Here is a 15109-nt window from a genome sequence, read left to right as displayed (position 1 = left end):
AATTACTAACCAAGGTTAATCTATTTCCTTCCAAAACAATAAACACGATTTCCCTCCCAAAATAATTAGGTTTATAAACCCTTATTTTTCTAATTTTCATGAATTCTCATTCCTTCTTCCTCTGTTATTCTCATTCCCTCCTCTTCTCTGCAATATATCTTATAAATGTCTTCCACAATAACATCAGCATTACCACTTTCAAATTGAAACTTCAACACAATTTCATCACCCATGCTATATTTATATAACAATTTTAATTCACATGTCTCAATACAACTTGCAACATTCAATAAAAAAAAAAAATCAATTACCTTAAAAAATCAAAACTGCAAAGTTGGATTCAAACACTCACATTCATTAACACTCATAAACCCCATACAATTTAAATAACATTGAACAACATAACATTCGAATAATAACCAGCAAAAGTCAGAATTAATCACATTAAAGCCCTAATTTTTCAACTACATCAATCCATTAAAAAAAAGGACAACCATAAACAACAATGCATAAATTTCGAAAAAAAAAGTAATTCAAATTTAGGCTTAAGAAAGGATGAAATATTTGTCGATGCTTGAAAGTTATCACCTTTTGAGAGATTTGCCAAGAACACCGATGATGGATTTTCGATCAATTTAGCGCACAAACCAGTTCAATGAAGAAGGAACTCAAACAGCTTCAATGAATGAACAGTAGGGGGGTTGGGGGCCACGGGTTTGCATTAAATTAAATAGGGGTAGTTTAGTAACTTACTCATTATTTAATCCTAGTTAGTATTTTAGGCTAATTAAGTTAGAATTAGTAAAATAATGTTATGTTAGAGAACACTTAGATTACTAATGCTATTTAAGAGAATTTGCAAAAAGTTTTGTTACCATTGAAAATGTGCAATTTTACATGGCTACCAATGAGAATTTCCCTTTTATTTATAAATATAAAAAAAATATATTGTTATACAGAAAATTTTAGATTAGTTTTTATGTATATTTCATTAGATCAAGCTTTTATATTCCGTAATTATATATAATTACCATTATTAATAATGGTCAATGTCGTGCATTGACTCCGTCATTAGAAGGGTACAACTTTGTATTAAGGAGTCTCCATTCTCCTACAATTAGCCTGGTATGCATACATTATTGTAATAAATACATTATATTATTTTTATCTTTTTTTGTAAAAAAATATAAAATATATCCTAGCTAACGGACTAACCTTCTAGTCGTCTAACTCGTCTTTGAAAAATACAAAATGAAGTTGAACATAAGTGACACAAATTTTACAAGAACAACCTTGCCATTAAATTCTATTGTTTATTCTCTAGCATCCTAGGTCATGATCCTCCACTTTGTCAAACCATTCGATCTGATTTCTAAACTTCCAAGTTGTATGCCAGTTTCTTTGACGGGTGGTCATAAATCTACGTTCTAGAATATCAACACATCGCTTATATTCGACCCAAAGTCATATAAGGTCTCAAACAAGCAAGTTGTTGAATTTATTCCCCAACTCAAACTTTGGTCCTTTGGAGACCTATCAACTAATTTCACTACTTACTTTTGTTATTTTGAATATGTATTGTTTTATATATGGGACTAGCATCGAAGGCTATGGTGATTTATGAAGCTCTACACTTCTACTCTTTTGAAATACTAGAGTAGATACGTTATCTAAAAATATGCTCCGTAACATCTTGTTCTTAAAGAACGTTGAATATAAATTTAGTAATTTACAAATTTCACTTATTGACATTATCTTAAAATATGAACTTATACTCTTAAAATGACGATATGAACATAATTTTTTTTATTTTATTTATTATTTTTTTTTTGTAGCGATTATTACAAATAATTAAAAAATTTATACTTGTAGAATTAATTTACTTGGATTTCACTTACCTCAAAATGGAACTTATGTACATTGTTAGACTTGAACTTATTTTATCAAAACTAGAGCCTTGCACCTTTTTTTTTTTTTTTTTTTTTTTGACATCCAAATCATAGACAAACCTTGCACTTACTATAACTCCTTACTTAATTAGCTTTGAACTATTTATGTTTATGTTACCGAATAAAATTTTATTGTATTTATAAATTGAAAATGGGTAGCCAACTAGCCAGTCTTTTAGTCCCATCCATGAAATTAAATTAATCAAAACTTATTTTGTCTATAATAAATTAATAACTAATTTATAGGTGCAAATTAAAGAATTGGACATAATCTCGATTCTCGATGAGAGTACGTATTTTATATGATCAATAACAAATCAATCTTGATAACTTATACTCTCCGTCCCTATTTGATAGTCACGTTTGGGCAATTTTCACGGGAATTAATAAACATGAAAAAGAAGTAGCAAAAGTACATTGAAAAAATAAATTTACATTAGGTATGCAAAAAAGTAAAGAGATAAAGTAATTAAAGTACATGAAAAACAAATTTACATGGAAAAGTTAAATTTGCATAAATATTTTTGCAAATTAGAGAGAATTTTGGTAAAAAATTAATATTAATGGTACTTGAAAAAAGCAAATGTGACTATAATTTTGGGGCACTAAAAATGGAATAACCGAATAAGTGACTATCAAAATAGGAATGGAGGGAGTACTAGTTTAATATTTTTTGACTTATAAACAAAAGAAAAAGCCCGCAAGCCACAAAATACCACCACCAGAATTCCTCAAAGTTAAAGCAATATAATTAATACTTGTAGCTGTTTTCATAAGCCATCTTTCAACATACTTTCAAGACCTACCTGTATTTTAAAAACCGTAAAAGCAAAATGTGGGTTCTAAATTTAATACCGTCTCTTAATTAAGGAAAAGGTAACAATTCTTAATTCTTTCATGCAATCTTTATGCTTTCTACGTCTTTTGACACCATAAAAATAAATAAAATTCGATTCTTCAACATTAGAATATTAAACGGCCCTTCTGTTTTGAAAAGTTACCTCTTCCAGAAAAACCATTTACTTTTATCTTCCAACGACATATCGTAGTACTACATACAAAGAGTATATTCCATTTACCAGAACCATATACTCCCTCCGTCCCCAAATGATAGTCCCTTATGGACAAAAATCACGGGAATTAAGAAACTTAAATAAAAATAGTAAAATTACATTGAAAAGATAAATTTACATTGGGTATGTAAAATAGTAGAGAGAGAAAGTAATAAAAGTACATTGAAAAACAAAATTTAAATGAGAAACTTAAATTTGCACAAATATTGTTGTAATTGGAGGAAATTTTGATAAAAAAAATGATATTAATGATATTTGAAAAAAGCAAATGAGACTATCAATTTGGGACTAAAAATAGGCGAGTTAAGTATACAATAAGGGACTCAATTCTTGCAAAATGTGGGGAAAAGGAACTCTATTTATTTTACAGAGGAAAAAGGGACTGGGCTAGAATGGGTTTGGGTTTTCGGTGGGTTTTAATTAAATAAGGGAAAGAATTGAGTCCCCTTGGTTAAACATTTGAGTCCCTTAGGTTTAATTGTGTTTTTAAATTAAAAATATTTTAAATTAAAATAGACCAATAAAAAATAGAGTCCCTTCCTTTTTTTGAAACAAAAATAAGGCATAGAATTACAAAACTTTCTGAATGTTTGTTTTCTTCACATCTTCATTACATCCTTGACCTTCCAACTCCACATTTCTCTTTAAAATCACAACCATCTCATAAGATAATCTTGACTCACGTGGATTGTTAACCCACCTACCACCTAGAGGTGATCAATATCAGTCTGATCCGAGCTTGGATCGATCCGGCTCGAAAATAGGGCGCGTTTGGACAAGTCTTAAAACATATTTTTGGTTACAAACCCGATCCCAGCCGGAAAAACTCGACAAGTCTGCTACTTTTTTGCGAGTTTGGCCTGGGCACGAGAAATTTTGTCAAGATCCGGTCCGATTTTGACCACCTCTACTACCAACTTTATAATCACACAATCAAACAAATGCAAGACAAATAAGCTACAATAAACTAGAGATGAAGAGCATGCTTTGGCTTATTATTATTATTATTATTATTATTATTATTATTGAAAGAATTTTTTTTTTGGACAACAAACATTAAAAAAAAATTCAAGAACAAAACTTTTGCATTGCTATTGCAATTTCTTAATTTCGAACAATTATATTTTTAAACCAATCAGCAGTAATGATTAATGAAGGAATTGAATTTGTTTGGTTTAATCAAGGCAATAATGAGGGGACTCGATTCTTTACAAGGGACTTAATTCTTCTTGGGTTAAAAGTGAGTTAAGTCACCTGAAAATACCCCCTACCACCAGAGATTTAACCCCAATCCCCTTTTCCTCTGTAAAATAAATAGAGTCCCCTTTCCCTACATTTTGCAAGAGTTGAGTCCCCTGTTTTATACTGGACTATCATTTGGGGATGGAGGGAGTGAAATTTTTTCTGTGGAGGCGGATGCACCATTCTTGGTGCATCCATTGTTCTTTAAAAAAAGGCGGAATGAACATTTAGCTATTCAGTACACTACAAGAAAAATGTCTTTTTGTAGCGATTATTTCGTAGCGATTGTACATTCGCTACAATATGCAAGTATGTTTGTGAAATCATTAAGGAAGTCGTATCATTTTACAATCACCATGGTTTTCCCATATAAAATCGATACGGAAACCATAATAATACATATCCACACTATTTTTACACATTTATATAATTTTGAGAAATCGTATCATTTACAATCGCCACTAAATCCCAAAAATCGATACGAAAAGCCTTTTCAACACTAGATATATAAATATTGTTTGACAAAGAATACATAAAATATGTCATAGCTTATTGGTGAAACATTTGCTATAAGAGTTTGAGGTTGCATGTTCGAATCTTATAAAGATCATATCCATGTTTTTTTTTGAAGAAAATGAGTTCAACATTAATAGCGATTGTAATCGCTACAATAATCACCACGATTGGATGTATTTTTCGTATCGTTATTGAGGCCAACCCCAACGATTTTGAAAACCACTACTAAAGGCTAAGGTAACGGGGGATATTGTATCGAATGACCATTCGTTGGGAAAGCTTTTTGTTGCACTTACAATCGATACTAAAGGTTAAAATAATCGCTACGAAAAGGTTATTTTCTTGTAGTGGTAAAGAACATATAGTTGTTTTGTAAAGAACATATAGCTATTTTATAAAGAACATCCAGTTTTATATGTTTTTTTTGTAAATCTAAAGAACATTTGTAATATTAGTAAAGAACATGATAATATTAAAGAACATTATTCATATAGTAAATGTACATTTGGTATAAATGATCATGTATGTATATGAAAATATATATTTTACTGTATTATAATTTACATTGTATTATATTCTAATGAACATATATGTTATAATGTTGGTTACATGTTTTATGTACATTGTATTATTGCATCATATAAGTATATGAAAAAGAACATTTTATTGTATTTTAATGTACATTGTATTATTTGGATCTACAATTTTTTCTAAATTTGTCTATTTGTTTGCTTTCTTCTTCCAAAATATATTAATCGGTTGATCTTCTTCAAGAATTTCATTTTATTTCTCATTGCAACAACAAAATTAAATCAAAATCGCAATTAATTTTCAATAAAATCAAATATTACAATTTTCAATCAAATTTATAAAAAACAAACACTCAAACTCAAAATAAACAAGTATGAATGTCAAATAAACAAGTATAAATGTCGAATTTAGTCTTACCTTTCTTTTTTATTTGTCATCTTGAACAATTTTGGGCTCAAAATTTCGAATTTCTTGAAATTTTGTTTGAGGTTTGAAGTTTTTTTGGAGAGAGAAAGTGAACTTTTGGTAAAAAAATTGAAATGATTTGTAATTAATGTATGGTAAAAAAAATAATTATAGTACTATTTATCTATTTCATTGTACAAAATTTCTTTTAAAAAAAATATATATACAAAATTGTTGCATAAAAAACTGATGTACATTATAATGAATACTATGTTCTTTTATGTATATGTCCATGTACATTATAAATGACTACTATGTTCTTTTATATGACCATGTTCATTAGTATATAACTGAATGTTCATTCCGCATTTTTGTATTTTGGAGCGGATGCACCATGTGGATCGTGCATCCGCCTCCACGAACCAACTGCTGCGGAGGGAGTATATTATATAAACTCAATTCATCAACTTAATTTGTTACAACACCATACATATAACTAAACCATAGTATTTTAACCATTCACTTGACAAATAATATTTGGAATGGGTAGTGATGATGTCGTGGTAGTTGCTGATGGCCGAGATGGCGAGGCGAGGAAGATAGTGGTGGCCGTGGATGAGAGTGAAGAGAGCATGTACGCTTTGTCATGGTGCCTTAACAACATCGTTCAAGGACAACCGCGAAATTGTAAAGATGCCCTTGTACTCCTACATGCCAAGCGACCTACTGTTGTGTACCCTGGCTTGGATAGCTCAGGTATTATTTCATCATCAGATCATCGTCTCAAAAATATATACTATAGTGTATAGTCTATAGGCTATCTATATATGTTTAGTTAGTCTTGATGATCGCCGGTGCTAGTAAATTTAATTTATGGTTTATAACTCTATTAAAAATAAGGGAAATTCTCAATGGTAGCTATAAACTTTTGCACATTCTCAATGGTAACAAAATATTTCACAAATTCTCCCAAATAACATTATTATTTATTAGTTTCTCTATTATGACATTTTTTTTATAATTAGTAACTAATTAGCTTAATTAAACAATAATTAACAGTTAATTAACAATCTTGTAAAAAAAATTATCAAAAAAAAAAAATGTACAGACCCCTCTTTTCCAGCCACCCCACGTCGCCGCTAACCCAACAGAACCCACCATCACCTTCGATATTCATACAACTGTACTCGCCTGAAACTCCCACCCTTTCCTTCATTTTCCTTTCCCCTTTCCTCTGCTGAATTGATTCCTCATTAGCCTAGAAATTTTTATTTCAGATTTTAAGGGTTTTCGATTTTTCCCCAATTGACAATCTTCATCAGGTGCAATTGGTGGTGGTGGATTCTGGTGGACAATCGGCGGCGTGGGTGGGTTCGTAGGGGTTTAGGCGATCTTTCTGGTGGTGGACTTTGGTGGCTATTCGGCGGCATGGGGTGGGTTCGCAGGTCTGTTTAGGCGAGCTTGGTGGAGGGTTCGCAGGGTTCTTTAAGGCGAGCTTGGTGGTGATGGATTCTGGTGGCTAGTCGCAGCGTGGGGGTGGGTTTGGAGGGGTTTAGGCGAGCTTGGTGGTGATGGGTTTCGGTGGATAGTCGGTGGTGTGGGGTGGCTGGTGAAGAGTATTGCACAACTTTTTTAATTTTTTTTTTTAAAAATCATATAATTAAGCTAATTAGTTACTTAATGTAAAAATATTGTCAATTCAGAGAAACTAATAAAAAATAATGCTATTTGAGAGAATTAGCCAAATATTTTGTTACCAATGAGAATGTGCAAAAGTAAATAGCTACCATTGAGAATTTCCTTAAAAATAATGACTTTATTATTAATGTGCCTAATTGGGTGGGCATCATGCCATTATGATGAAAGGTCTCTAGCTATAAAACCCTATTTGTTTGTTACAAAGTTAGATCGTTCTTTTTTTTTTTTTTTTTTTTTTTTTGAAAAAAAAGATCAGTCCTTCTCTAATTATACAGAGAAATTATAGACTAGTAATTTTATTAAAATCTTCTTTTTTTAGCACTTATTTTTGTACTTGTATTATACGGAGTACTTCGGGCCTGTTCACATTTACTTAATTTCAGTTCAGTTCAGCTCTAATCAATTCAGTTCATTTCAGCTCCAATCAGTTCAATTCAGTTCAGCATAGTTCAGTAAATGTGAACAGACCCGAATATATTATTGTTGAATTCTACTAATATAAATATATGTGAAGTACTCCCATAAATTCTACAAGTATATATTTTCTTTTATATTTGTTCGTTCAAATTAATTGTTTACTATTGAATATCCAGCATATTTGAGCTCCCATGATGCTTTATCATCACTAGATAGACGTGACAACGAAATGGCATGTTGGATCCTTCAGAAGGCCGATAAGCTTTGTGCGGAGCATGATGTGAGTGATTGGCCTTCCTACTTCAGTTCACTCTCTAGCATTCAACCTTTTAGTATTATTACTTTAGCGAAACTTGATTTGCAATAATATTCACCATACTCGTGTTTATACTGTCATCGACTCATCGTGAACCTTGTGATAAAATTAGTTTAGTTTTAATTTGGCGTTTGTGTCTATTGCGCTTACAAAAAAAAAATTATTCGTTTTCCTAGGTGAAAGTCGAGAAAAAGGTAGAAGAAGGGGATCCAGGGGACGTGATATGTGAGATGGTGAATGTTTTGAAGGCGGACTTGCTTGTCATGGGAAGCCATGGGTATAGTCAACTCACCAGGTACACATTAAAAACATCGTGTTGCAAACTTATTATCTTCAATTTTATTTCTTACCTTTTTCTTACACAAAAAACGTTGTGATGCCAACTTATTATCTTCTACTTTGGAAATTTTGTTCATTTTTATAGTTTGTTAATTTAAATGCTTCATTTATTGAGTTATGTGTATAAAAATGAATGACAGGTCGATAATGAGGAGTGTGAGCCATCACTGCGTCCAAAATGCGAGCTGCCCTGTTTTAGTTGTTAAAATGCCAAAATAAAATGCTCTCGTCTTGGCCATGCTACCAAAAGAGAATATGTACCCATTAAACTTAGGATTTTTTCACATTTACTACCAGCGAAAACACCACGTATCAGATTTACTACCTGTTTAAAAAAATATTTTATATTACTACCACCCAAATTCCCTAACTGTATATATTGCTACCACTGACTAACCCCGTTAATGTTTCTGTTTGAGGGGCCCACAAGAACGGCTAGTTGGGTGTAGCCACCATTCAACCACCTTGCAGCCTACCTGTCCCCTCAACTGCCACCCCCTCCCCCCTGCCGGCGCCGGCGCGACCCCACCTCACCCCCCTGCCGGCGCGACCCCACTCCCTCCCTTTCCCCCACCTACGCAGACAACCACCCCTCTCCTTTCCCGTTGTTGCTGCCCCGACCCCCACCCCGTACCGGAAACCACTCCCTTTCCCTTTCCCCCACCGAAAATTGCCCCCCTCCCTATTCCCCACACCGAAATCGACCCCCTCCCCTTCCCTTACCCTTTCGGCCATCCCTAATTCTAAACCACCATCCCCAAACCACCCTAAACAAGGGTTTCGATTTCGGTGGTTTGGGGCTGGTGGTTTATGATTTCGATTTCAATTTCGATCTCGAATTTTAGGGTTCAATTGGCTGGTGGTTTGGGGCTGGTGGTCGGGAACAAGAAGGGGAAAGGGGTTCGTTGGCCGCCGATGAAGAACGTGGTGGAATTTCGCGGCGGAGGTGACGGTTTAGCAGCAGGCGGGTGTGCACTGACCATGAGGTTAGAGATGGTTGGCAGGAGGGGAAAATGGAGGAGGTGGGGTTCGCCGGTTTCGGGGAAACAGATGGCCGCCAGCAGGGGGGAGGGTGGCTGACGTCGGGAAGGGGAGGGGAGGTGTTTGAGAATATTTTTTTTTTTAAAGTTTTTTTTTATATTATTTAAATTATTATTTAATGAAATATGGGGCCCACTTAACGGAACCTTAACGGATTCTGTTAAGTGGTAGCAATATATACAGTTAGGGAATTTGGGTGGTAGTAATATAAAATATTTTTTTAAACAGGTAGTAAATCTGATACGTGGTGCTTTCGCTGGTAGTAAATGTGAAAAAATCCTTAAACTTATCAATGTTTGTTGCAGTTGTCACTGAAGATCGATGTTAATCGTAACAAACACCCCCTCCCCCGATAGTAAAAAAACTAGTCAAGGACTTCAATTGCGCACATCTATTATACGGTTGTACAAGTATGTTCTTCAATTTTTAAGTATGTTCTTCAATTTTTTCTTCAAGTGAGCTATACGTCATACAGTAATATGATTATTTTTGTATAATCTTCTTCTTATGCCCAAAGATTGAGCGAAATTATAAAATTGTTATATTAGTCCATGCCATTTGTCAAGGAAATCATGCTGCTGCTAGCCTGCTACTGCTGCTGCTGCTAATAATATTACCAGTCCCGTTGATTGTTATTACAAGGTATAATAAGAGCACAAAATTACTTCCTGAAGTGCTGAATCAAATCTTGTAAATCAGACTGCTGCAATTTCATTTCGACTATGTTAAAGTAAAACAAGAAACATCAAAAGATCTTTTCACAGGGATAACACCTACCCTCAACAGAATTATTAGTGGATAATAAGACCGTCTTGAGCTAAACATAGTGAGGTATTGCTAAGGACGTAAAAGAGATATGCAACGAATTATACCAGTAAAAGAGAGATGCAACGAATTAGACATAACTCAGCTCATTTACCATTCCAGAATCTCTATATAATGTTTAATATATTACGAAAAACTGGAAATGTTTTTGGCCTTCTGCTATTATCCACCAAATACAGCCTAATTGAGATAAACAAATCTGTCATATAGGCCTTTAACTTGGTGTCATTTGAATCTACTACCAAAAACCTACACTAAAAGTTGACAAGAGAAAAATGCCAGCGAACAATGAGCCTGAATTAAAAAAATTAAGATCCTCGTCTAAAGACTTCATATTGCTCTGCTGCTCAAAGTTCATCCTGTAAAACACACAGCAAAAACGACCGAAATTAGATAGAAGCACAATGTCAGCACTGTTGTGCAATATACAGAGGAAATTTATCTATGGACATACATGCTTGTCTTCATCCTTGTCATCTGATTTGTCAGCATCGGCATCAGAGTCGTCAGCTTCATCTTCATCCTCGGCCTGGAGAAACCATGAAAAAATAAGGGGCTTGCCCACTAACATTTGTCTCAAGAAAGAATTGAAAAGTATACTCAGACTAGAGATTTAATTTTAATGCTTACATCAGAATCAACGGGGCTGTCCTTGGTTTCCTGCTTGGAGTATCAAAATTGAGTCAGTATACATATATAATTCATGTGATAATAAAAAGAATAATCACTGCACCACCATGACAACCATACAGGAAAACAATCCACAACATCAAGCCAAACACAGGCCAGTGGCATTGAGGCGTCCTGATTTCTAACCAATCATGAATTTCACAAATTAATTTGAAAAGATTCAATAGCATTATTAGTGACATGAGGTTTTAAAGACCTGAGAGAATATGTTGGTCTTTCATTGACAGTATAACTAAATTGGACAATAAACTAATAATCAACTGCATGTTCCCTTCCAGGCTTCTACATTATTACTGGTTACGATTCTTACGAACATGCAATAGTGTTCAAAAGAGACACGAAAGAGATGTCACAAGGATATACACAAAGAAGCTTCAAATACAATACACCTTAAAAAAGACAAAAATATTTAAAATAAAACAAATAAAAAAAAATACAATACTCATACCTCTTCTTCTCTCTTCTTCTCAGCCTCCTCAAAAGCAGCCTTCTCAGCCTGCAAAGATATGCAAAACATGTCAGACAACTCAAATACAAAGACTAAAGTGCTGAAAATAATTGCTTCCTAACTTGAGAAACAGGCCAACTTACATCCTTTTGCTTGCCCCAGGTCTCTTCAGCCAGCTGTTTTGCATACTCAGGGTCATCAGAGACCAAGACATTGTCAAAGAGTGTGCCAGACTTAACCTGAAAAAAATCGCTCACTTCATCAATATGCTTATCATAATAGCATTGAGCATATATCAACTTTCAACACAAGACTAGAACTGAAAGTTACCTGCCACAACTCAACACCAACATATCTGAGGTTGGGGTAAACATAGAGTTCTGGGTCATCCTTGAATTCTGAAATATGAAAGCAATTTAATCAGATATTCAACTTAAATTCATGTGATTCCGGCCGCGAAAAAAGGCAAGGTAATGTAGACATAGAAGTGAGAACAAGGTGCATTGTGCAAACCTGGGTTGTCAATCAAAGGTGCCTTCCACTTGCCTTTGTAGTTGGGGTTCTTGATTTTCTGCAATCAACATGTATAACTTGTTAACTGCAAGCAATGCCAATCATTAATTGCAGAAAGATTTGACAATTAAGAGAAGGGATTGAACAAACCTTTGCCTTCCATGGACCCTTGTATTCAGGGTTTGGAATGGTTGGGGCAGTCCACTCACCATCTTCCTCATCATCCCAGTCCTCTGGCTGAAAAGCATAAGACATGTCAGCATATCCAAAAATTTGGACTTTTTAAATTTTACACTGATTTAAACACACATTACCTTCTTAGCATCAGCATCGGGAATTTCTTTTGGGATGTCATCATAACCCTAAAAAAATCAAGACACTTGATAAGTTCATCATTCCAACATGAAGATAAATTTCGGCAATCTCGTTATCATCCAGTGTCAAAAGGGAGGAAGGAGAAACAGAAATTAATATAAATACCTCTGGTTTCTTGTCTTCAGGGTCAGGAATGTACTCCTTGTCATCCCAATCCTCAGGCTAAAAATCACACAATCATCAGATTAATTAGTATAAATGTTCAGTAGGCCATCCAGATGGAACCAGAAGATCAAATTTACGAATTTTCTCAGAAAGAAAATACCTTTTTAGCCTCAGGGTCCTTGATCTTCTTAGGAGGAAGAAGATCCCAGTCATCGTAAAGACTACCAGTTTGTTTCTCCTGGTTGTCGATAAGAATGCTGTAGGTAGCATCTGGGCGGAGAATGAAGGTATAAACATGAGTCAGCTGGTCAGTCTCACAAGGGACATCCTTCTTGATCAAGTGATTTGTTTCATTGCGGTTAAGAATGGCATGTACTTTCTTAGTACTGTAGCCACAGATATCAGGACCAAACATAATGCTGCAACAACAACAACAAATTATACAGTTCAAATCAGTAAAATTGAACACTTAAAAACAAAAGCAACAATGCAAAAGCACAGTCCTTTAGCAATAGAACATAAAATGGTTACCTGTATGGAGTATCCCCACCAAATTTCTTCTGGTCAACTTCACCACTGAGTAGCTTCATGTAACCACCTCCACAATCAAGCTTCTGTTCATGCTTAACAGAAAATTGGAAGACTAGGGTTTTATCCTTGTTGCTGAATTCTGGGAATTCAGCAGAGATAGCGTAAAATCTGTAGTCCTCGCTAGTTTGGATACCTGTAACACATGGGTAAAAGAAGTTATAACTTAAGTAGCAAAACCAGAAGCCAAATGCTCGGATATACTGGAAAATATATAATCAAAGTATACCTTTGTCATCTGCATCTCCATTCCATTTGCCGGATGTATAATTCCATTCTCCAGCCATGCTTTCGTCCTTCTTCCAGTCAGATTTGACCCAACGACTCTCCCATCCATCTAGATTAGCCAAAAGAAATGAAATTAATACAAGAGTAAACTCAAGATACAAACTTCTCAACAACTCAATGCCTTTAGAATATCATATCCATGCTTGTAACTAAACTTTCATGTCTTTATAAGGGATCAAGGGAGATCACAATCCAGTAATTTGTGAGAAATTTGGGGATCACATAATAGCTAAGCTAACACACTTATAGTACTAAATATAAGTTTCACGCAAAGTTTGCAGGGAAAATCATACTTCCATTATTAGTCTTCTAAGACCTGATTCGGCTTGAAAGTGTACTCCGATTTTTTATTCAACCTCAACATCCTCAAGTACTCATCTCGGATCCTCAACACAGTCTTATATGAGTACGGATTACCAATATTTAAGTAGGTCTGAGCAATCGGCATCAAGCCAAAACAGTCATTTTAATTGAAACACTTAAAATAAACCTTAAAATCCAAAGGCAGTGCATCGGTTGTCCATACATACACCGATACCGGATACTCCATACACCAATTCTGTGTCATTTCTCATAAATATGCCTAGTTCATGTGGACACTTCTCTGAACAGACAAAGACAATTTAGTGACACTCTGATTCAACAATTATAATTCGTTGACTAATTTACAATTCACATGAGTCATTTTCATTCATTAAGAAATTCAGAAATTACATAATCAGCTGCAAAAAACAATAGATAGATCACATTCTGCACGGATCTAAAAAAAATTCGAACAATCAAACAAAATCAGATCCATACACAATCATTTCAAAAAACACATCAATCTTATCAAATTAACAATCAAATCAACAATAATTAAAATAGCGTATGATATATACAAAATCAAGCCAAATTAGACACTAAAACAGGCGTCATTTCATCAAATCAATCAACAAAATTCATGATCCAAACCAAAATTCAGCTAAATTCTAATCAATCATTCAGTCAATCAAACAATCCAATCAGAAATCATGTAACAAACAACAAATTACAAATTTCAAAATCAATATATCAAATCCAGAATCCAAATTAACAAATTGAATAAAACAGATAAAATGCAAGGAAGAGCGTATACCGTCGAAGCGTTCTTCAAAGAAGACTTTAGCAGAAGCAATGGCGAAGAGAGAGAGTAAGACGAGGAGAGAGAAAGCGGTAGGGTTTCGACGCCGAATCTCCATTGTAGCTAACTCTGAGGAGAGTGTGAGAGGAGGTGAGAGAAAACTGAGGAAGGTGAGAAATGTAGAAATGACCATGACAATCAAGGCTGATTATATATTGGGGAAGTTTAGACTTTTTCTAACGAGTTTTTAATTTACACTTGGTTAGTCCTAAGTGGAAATTATTTTATGACGTGGTCCAATGTATGTTTGACACGTTGGATACCAGTGTCATTGGGTTGACGTGGCGGGTTCCTATTGGGAATTTACACGAGCTGGTTTGAGTGTGAAAGTACTTTTTTGCCCTTGGTTTTGGGTGTTATTTAGTAAAAGTGCCATTCGGTTGGGTTTTTGGGTTTTTTTACTTCTGTTTTTGGGGTTTATTAAGAATAGTCACGTGAGATGCGCATGTGCACATTTATTGGTCTGTGATTTTAAAGGAATGTATTTTTTTTTTTTTTTTTTATGGAAATAAAGGATTGTATATTAATGTGGTGTTAATGAAAACTTAATGCAAAAAGTTTATGTGGGGCATACACAAATAATTATAG

At 34.2% G+C, this 15109-nt stretch overlaps 2 protein-coding genes across 2 annotated transcripts; one reads left to right on the top strand and one right to left on the bottom strand.

Annotated features, from left to right (window-relative positions):
* The first annotated feature begins 6253 nt into the window (after nt 1-6253).
* On the top strand, nt 6254-8767 carry LOC145603421 (universal stress protein A-like protein). Its single transcript, XM_081659313.1, has 4 exons — nt 6254-6472; nt 8008-8111; nt 8324-8442; nt 8627-8767. The coding sequence occupies exons 1-4, from the start codon at nt 6259-6261 to the stop codon at nt 8703-8705; spliced, it is 516 nt and encodes a 171-aa protein (XP_081515439.1). The 5' UTR covers nt 6254-6258; the 3' UTR covers nt 8706-8767.
* Nucleotides 8768-10422: 1655 nt separating this feature from the next.
* LOC145603420 (calreticulin-like) lies at nt 10423-14660 on the bottom strand. Its single transcript, XM_081659312.1, has 14 exons — nt 14477-14660; nt 13301-13408; nt 13015-13207; nt 12644-12902; nt 12484-12540; nt 12318-12365; nt 12154-12240; nt 12004-12061; nt 11821-11888; nt 11634-11729; nt 11491-11538; nt 10983-11012; nt 10807-10881; nt 10423-10711 (listed from the first exon to the last, which is right to left on the bottom strand). Exons 1-14 carry the CDS (start codon nt 14652-14654, stop codon nt 10700-10702), a joined length of 1317 nt encoding a protein of 438 aa, XP_081515438.1. The 5' UTR covers nt 14655-14660; the 3' UTR covers nt 10423-10699.
* Between the last annotated feature and the right edge of the window lie 449 nt (nt 14661-15109).

Source organism: Chenopodium album, chromosome 22 (genome assembly GCF_948465745.1).
Source record: "Chenopodium album chromosome 22, dcCheAlbu1.1, whole genome shotgun sequence".
NCBI classification, from domain to species: Eukaryota; Viridiplantae; Streptophyta; class Magnoliopsida; order Caryophyllales; family Amaranthaceae; genus Chenopodium; species Chenopodium album.
This window is presented reverse-complemented; position numbering and strand designations above follow the sequence as displayed.

Excerpts from the sequence above, each read along its gene's own strand:
- LOC145603421 (XM_081659313.1), top strand. The coding sequence starts at position 6,259 with ATGGGTAGTGATGATGTCGTGGTAGTTGCTGATGGCCGAGATGGCGAG. Across the intron at positions 6,473-8,007 it reads CCCTGGCTTGGATAGCTCAG|CATATTTGAGCTCCCATGAT; the intron begins GTATTATTTCAT and ends TTGAATATCCAG. Across the intron at positions 8,443-8,626 it reads GGGTATAGTCAACTCACCAG|GTCGATAATGAGGAGTGTGA; the intron begins GTACACATTAAA and ends AATGAATGACAG.
- LOC145603420 (XM_081659312.1), bottom strand. The coding sequence starts at position 14,654 with ATGGTCATTTCTACATTTCTCACCTTCCTCAGTTTTCTCTCACCTCCT. Across the intron at positions 12,541-12,643 it reads AGGACCCTGAGGCTAAAAAG|CCTGAGGATTGGGATGACAA; the intron begins GTATTTTCTTTC and ends TGTGATTTTTAG. Across the intron at positions 12,062-12,153 it reads AGGGTCCATGGAAGGCAAAG|AAAATCAAGAACCCCAACTA; the intron begins GTTTGTTCAATC and ends TGTTGATTGCAG.